We start from the raw sequence: 7,028 nt of genomic DNA on the forward strand, positions 1-7,028 counted from the left end.
GCATCACCTCTGCTCTCAATCCACTATCTTGCATCAATGAAGATCAAGCTATTTCCCAGAGCTCTAACACTGGCTGTCAAGTACACCCTATGGTATTGTTACACTGTCTTTTCTTGGCTTTCTTGCACATATCACCTCTGCTCTCGACCCGCCGCCATCTTGTATCAATGGGAAAGTCGAAGTTATTTCCCAAACTAAACAAAAACCATTACCCTGTGAGAGCCTACCCGCAAAGCTTCAAATCTTCGAGTATGGGAAATAAAGTAGTCTGTATGCACCTACGTAGGCATACATCCAGGCTTTATAAGTATGACTCCAAAACTTAACAACCACATATAGATAACCTAGGAGTGGCCAGTTATGGTGCACCTGTGTGCCTACTAGCACCATCATGTGGCCAAAAAAACCTCAAAACAACCTTGAGAACTTCTGACGGGTGAAGGCAACACTGGGCCTTGAACAAAATATATCTTTTTCATTGCTTTTTAAAAGATGGCAATGGGCATAAAATAATTTACAAATTACAACACCTTCCACATTGTGAGGCATGTACGGCTTTGTCAGCTCATCATGTTTTTCCTGATCACCCCAACCAGGATCGTGACTACTTTACAAACCTTCTCATAATCTTGATAGCTCTAAATAAACGATTACAAAGCAACATTGATGGGTTTTCAAACGAGTGTTTTTGTGAGTGGATACAAAATCCTCTTGACTAATTTACATTACGCCCGCCCCCGCTTCAAACTCCATCTGGTCAGCTGAAAACGTCTTCATAAACACAGTAGCTGCCTAACTTGCTTCATTTCTATCACTTGCTCACTGATCACCAGAGCTGGTACGTATACGGTCTCTCAGCTCCTCAAATGTCCGCATGCTTTCTGCATCAAACCCTCCCGCAAACTGTGACAAAAGACCCAAGAGTTGTAAGAAATTTTATTCCCATGCAGGGCATAACCACGCAAACCGTGACAAAAGACCCAAGAGTTGTAAGAAATTTTATTCCCATGCAGGGCATAACCACTTCATCATTTCAAGTTTCACTGGAAAGTAATAATAACTAGAAATGCAAAGCTTTATCAGCTCTAAGAAAATGGCTAACCTGATGGACCCGGAAAGCAAAGCGCACTCCTTGTAGCAGCAAAAATTCTCTCTTTGGATCTTTCGCAGGGGACGCTGTTGATGCATCGAGCTCTGCTGCAACTCGTTTCATGTACTTCCTAGCTAATTGTACAGTGGCAAGTTTGATCTGTGAATACAAATCCACCCGACTTGTCATTAGATGACTGTTAGACCCATAAGCGACTAAGGCTGGTTATAGAACACTCCACGTCTGGGGGAACAGGCAGAGAATTGTACAGAATCTCCATCACAGCCCCGTGTCATGGGCATGCATAGTTCTGTGACCAGCATAAGCTGGCAGGAGAGGATGTGATGAAGCCAACAAGCACCTTATACGTAGAACAGAAAGTAAACTGTGATGCGTTCATCCGCTTACACCATAGAAAAACGAATTTATGCATACCTTGCCAACCAACCCAGAATCAAGCAACCATTGTGTAGGGATACTAAATTCCTTGTACCGTGCAATAGCCATGTCTCGGGTTCTTAGCAGTGCATAGACACTTTGCTCCACCCTATAGACAGGTAAATTCATTCATGAGACTTGACCAAAAATATAAGCAATCTAGTAGTGCTGGCTTTATATGTATTAAAGACATAATGAAATAATTTAATTTTTTTTAAGCTTACTTTTCTAGTAAGGAAAGCATCATTTTCAGAGATATTTCGCATGGCAAGTGCGGATCATCTTCGAATGAAGTAGCCTCAGCTTCCAGCTTTTTCAAATCCTGATACTCAAATGCTGCCTCTCTTAAAGCATCAGCTTTGCTCTCAGGCCAGTCGAAGTGCTTCAGGACAGCGCGCTCATCCACCTACAAAATAGCCCCCGAATTGATACCTTATGTCAACTTTTAACATGTAACAAGCCAAACTCACAAACTTAAAAATAATAGAGGGTTACCAAGAAGGACAGCTCCTCATCCAGCCAGGAGACAAATGCTGTTACATCCTCAATGTCACTGTATGCAGCATTCCGGACTTCTGTTGCAAGGGACTGAACAAAATCTCCCTGCGTCTCAACATCCGCTTTAACCTGCCCACCAATAGGAAACAAACATCTTGTTAAGAGACAGAAAACCACATGGCTGCACCTAACTAAAGAACATAGACATACTTACCGCCAGTAAGAAGGCAGATCGATTCTCAATTTCACCAATGATGTTATTGCGTGCATCTGAAACATTCACATCAGATGCTCCCACTGCTGTATTTTTCGCCTCTCTTCTCATCAAAGACTGGTAGAATTCTACAACTTCAGGAGCTCTTTGCACTTTGTCTCCTCCTGGACCTTGTGATTTGACACTTCCAGGAGGTGGTGGAGGTGGGGGTGGACCACCAGGAGCCCGAGGAGGTGGTGGTGGCGGCGGTGGTGCACCCGGAACTCCACCTGCTGGTGCTTTTGGAAGCATGTTGCCGGAAGAAGGCCCTTTGGCTGAAGCTTTTGGTGGTGGCTTTGCAACCCTTGGAGCTCTCTTCTCAACCTCAGAAAATTTCATCTTGTGTACCTCAGGCCGCTCTGGGTTTTGTTCATTAGCTGAAAAAATATCAGCTCCCCTCTGTGGAAGTCGGTCGAGCTTCAGCTTATCTGGCAGCTTCCCAGGTATGAATTTGTTGTCCATCTTCATGGGTAGAGGCGGCTCTGTCTTGAGCTTTTCAGCCAGCTTCTCAGCCCTGGCTTGCTCAGCTTTCTCCTTTATGGCTTTTTCTCTTGCTACTGCAAGTTTGTGCCTGTCTTTGAATGCAGGATATTTGTCCTCAAGGACACCTGCCACAGACTTTTCCATAAGCTGGAATGAAGCAGCAACATCACTGGCTGGATCCTTCATATCAACACTTTGCCTTGTTCTAACTGGAGTTAACTTCCCGAGGGAATCTTCAAAAGCATTAGAATCGGAGGTAGAAAACCTACCACTGTCAGACTCATTTGTGCCAAAGGTAGTTATGGCTACTGAGTCACTATTGTTCCTTAACATAAGAGTTTCTAGCGGTCCTTTTGAGCTAGAGTGTCGGTGTGCAGGTGAGCTCCTCAAGTCTAGAGAAGAAGAAGCAGGTGACAGCTGAGATTCATCTTTACCTCTTCCCCATCTCTTGAGTTTTTTGATGAGCCCTGACTTCTTGGAGGTAGAATGACGTGCAGAGTGACCATCAAAAGATGACTCATCAAAGTCATATTCAGATGGAGTGGATGGTACAGAGGAAACACCATCAAAATCAAGGTCACTTTGCTCTCTAGCTTTGGCAGCAAGGAGATCAGGGCCTGCATATTCCATCATAAGCTGCTTGGCCTTCTCTTGGGATCGAGGACTCAAACTCTTCCCCAAGTCCAGAGCAGTAAACTTCCCAGGAGGAGCCTGATAGTTTCTTAGCTCATATCTCAGGCAGGCATTCACCCACCTCAAGTACACAAGCTCCTCTACCTCGCTGAATCTATTCATTTGCAAGCCTTCTACCTGCTTGCTAAGATCGTCATTCGCAAGCTTCAATGTCGAGGCTTCAGCTTGTGCTCTTGCTACCAGTTCACTCTGTGGCCAGTTAATGTTCAGTTGGCATGTTATGAAAACACGATTTCAACATCAGGTTTAAAAAAAATGCACCACAAACCAGATAAATGCCAAATTTACCTCAGTTAGACTAGAAAGCTCGGCAATCTTTGCCTCTGCTGCAGCCAGTTGCACCGTCAACTCTCGTTTCTGGTGCTGAAGTTCCTTGCTTGTCCTTCGCATCTCTACCACTTCAACCTCCAGCTCTTTCAAAGTCTGCATTTTCTTTTCCATGTCAAAGTCCTTCTTGGAAGCCTCATGCTCCCTTTCTTGAAGGGTGGCCACTTGTTGCTTGAGAATCAAAAGTTGTGCTTTTGTCTGGCCTGCATCACTTTGTATTGTCTTCTGCAGATCCTTGATCTTTGCTCTTGCTGCCTCCAGCTCCTTCTTTAGGATCTCCTTCCCTGCCAACTCTTCCGACAATGTTTTCTTCTGCTCCTCCAAGGCATTCAGTTTCCAATTCAGCTTCTCAATTTCTGCATTCTTCTTCTTCAGCTGCCTTCCCAGCTCAAGATGGTCCTTCTCTTGCGCTTTCAGCCCATAATATTCCAGTAGCTCTGCCTCAAGCTTCATTTCTTTCTGCTGCAAATCCGCGACTAAAGCCTTCAACTGTGCAAGCTCCACAGAATCAGTTGCAGTTGAAGCACTTTCACTGTTAATTTTGGCTATGTCCCTTGACAGTTTCTTGTTAGATGAGGTCAAGGCTTCAAAAAGCTCCAAAGCTTCATCATCCTCAGAGTTAGAGTCATACTTTCTAGAATCAAGACTATCATCTGACTCATACTTGGGCCTTGTTCCATCATCCTTGAACTTCATGCGATCAACTGACTTCTCAGAGTCAGAGGGGAAGTCCACACTCCCCTGGAAAAGATCATCCAATTCTGGTAGCAGGAGGTGGTCACTTTCCTGAAAACTCTTGGAGCTCAAAGCAGGACTGAACGTGCTGATGCGTTTCACTTCCTCCTCCTGCAAGGCAACAAAAACTCATGTGACTCAGGTGTTCTCTCCCCACCAAACACACAGCAGTCTCTCTCAAACACAAAACATTCATTCGCACAGGCAGGTCTCTTTTGTACACACATGCAAGTGCGCGCACACATACACACACAAAATTATAAACAAACACACGACTCAAAAATATAGTTACCTACACACATCCATGCAAGAAGGCATTCAACAGACTCTCTCTCTCTCTCTCTCTCTCTCTCTCTCTCTCTCTCTCTCTTTTCGTAATAGAAGATATATTGCCAAAATTACTTTACAAATGGTCACATGGCCACCATGCGATGTACTAGCTTTCCCTCACTAATTACTCCGAACCACAGGTGTAGCTCAGAGTACCCTCTTCCTCTCTCTCTCTCTCTCTCTCTCTCTCTCTCTCTCTCTCTCCGAGGCAAAAAAAACTCATGGGACACAGGTGTGCTCTCTCCAAACACCCAGCACTCTATCTCAAACACAAAGCATTCATTCGTACAGGCAGCCATGCATCTCTCTCTTGTAAACACATGCACACGCATGCATAAAAACACACACAAAATTACAAACAAACACACAACTCACAAATATAGTACCTACATACAGTCCATCCATGCAAGCAGGCATTCAACTCTCTCTCTCTCTCTCTCTCTCTCTCTCTCTCTCTCTGTGTGTGTGTGTAGCGCGAGCGAGTGCTGAAGAGAAATACCTCCTCTTTCGGTGCGTCTGCATAGGTGTATATTTCCTTGCCATCATAGACCTCCTCTTCAGGGGGGGGTTCTGCAATCAGGGACGCAAAGCCATGAAGCGAAACCTTACAGAAACCGATACAGAACAACGAAAACAAAAGAGAAAACGCGCGGAGACTGAAGACATACCCCGGGAGCCTCCATGGTTCGGACGACGATTGCCCTTGAGTTGAGCAAGAGTGACGGCTACCAAGGAGCAAGTGACCGCAAGGACCACACGCACAATCATGTGATCAAAAGAGATTCAGGTTTTTCGCCAATTAAGTTTTCCTCTTTCAAGGTTTCCCAGGGCCAATTAGGCTTTCTCTCACTATGCTGCAAGCTAGAATTTCCTCTTGCAACCCCCTTGCAGCATATCCAAGGTATTCTTGCAATCTAGAGCTCCTGCAATCGCAGTGTAGGGGTGGTGGTCGTTAGAATCAAGCTTCAACCAGAAGCAAGAAGCCTACACAAAGCCACTACAAGAACAATCGATTTGTGTGCGTGTGTGTGTGAGAGAGAAAGAGAGAGAGAATGAATATTTGTATTTGTTTTTTTTTTAATCTTGGCTTGAAAATAAAAAGTGCACGTGCTACCTATCACCCATACATGTCTTATCTATTAATCTATTAATCATGGACAACCAAGGAAAAAGGAGAGGAGAGGAGAAATCCTGGATTTCTAAAAAATAAGAAGAAAAAATCCTTTAGATTTGACCCTTTGTATTCCCTTTGATTTGACCCCTTGTATTTGGAAGCATTTCGCTTGTTAATATTAATGTCTTTTACATATGGCAGCAACCCATGTTTTGCTCCCAAAATTTCAATCTATAAAAAATACATGGCCCGTGCCAAGTGGAGGACATACGCCCCCATGTTGCAATAAGGATGTCGGAACTATTACGTGGAATGAGTGTTCAGCATGATGCCACGTGTTTTTTCGAGCGGCGCCGGCCGCTTCCCATGCTTGTCGCCAAAATCGCAGCGGGAATTTGCTGACCTGGAATTGTGCGCCGATCCAACCTCAACCACACAGGGTGGGAGCATTTTGGCTTTCACGTGAGAGAGCTTGGCCCAGAATCGCGTGCCAATCAGCTCTCTCCTGCCATGTTGGCTGTCAATCATGTTCACTCCTTCCACGCTCTTCGTCCGCGTTGCGTACGTTCAATCATTACTTTTCAAAATGCCGAATATATCAACATATATATTTTTTTAAAAGCTTGCAAACTTTTTTTTGACCAATAGTAAATATATATATTAACCAGAAAAAGCCAGATACACTAGTGAGTCGTTTACATCAGGAAATTACTCAATGCCTCTACTTTTCTCTCTTTAGATACACCAGTCAGTCGTTTACATCAAGGAAATTACTACTTTTCTCTCTTACTTCATTTATAAGATTACAGAGTAAAGCCCATCTCTCATCTTCTAGCAAAAAACTAGACTGACTCCATGAAATTTGATACCCCATAATATGCAAGCTTCCATCATGGCCTCTGTAGTACACCGCCGTAGAGTCTGTCTTTCTAAAATGAGGCATCGTTGTAGCCTGCTCTCGCGGTTGTAGCAAGAAGCCTCCACAGGTTGCGCAGATGTTAAATGTGAGAGGTGGGGGGACTAAGGGACAAAGACGGACTACGCATGATGTCTATATTTCTCATAAT

At 44.3% G+C, this 7,028-nt stretch overlaps 1 protein-coding gene across 1 annotated transcript; it reads right to left on the reverse strand.

Moving 5' to 3' along the window:
* Positions 1-455: 455 nt before the first annotated feature.
* Positions 456-5,963, reverse strand: LOC147634856 (protein CHUP1, chloroplastic-like). The gene is made up of 9 exons (XM_086804046.1): positions 5,516-5,963; positions 5,347-5,417; positions 3,744-4,628; positions 2,241-3,644; positions 2,024-2,155; positions 1,753-1,934; positions 1,526-1,637; positions 1,103-1,249; positions 456-903 (listed from the first exon to the last, which is right to left on the reverse strand). Exons 1-9 carry the CDS (start codon positions 5,613-5,615, stop codon positions 820-822), a joined length of 3,117 nt encoding a protein of 1,038 aa, XP_086660172.1. The 5' UTR covers positions 5,616-5,963; the 3' UTR covers positions 456-819.
* Positions 5,964-7,028: the final 1,065 nt, after the last annotated feature.

Source organism: Cibotium barometz, chromosome 10 (assembly GCF_041138505.1).
Source record: "Cibotium barometz isolate CiBa-2024 chromosome 10, ASM4113850v1, whole genome shotgun sequence".
NCBI lineage: Eukaryota > Viridiplantae > Streptophyta > Polypodiopsida > Cyatheales > Cibotiaceae > Cibotium > Cibotium barometz.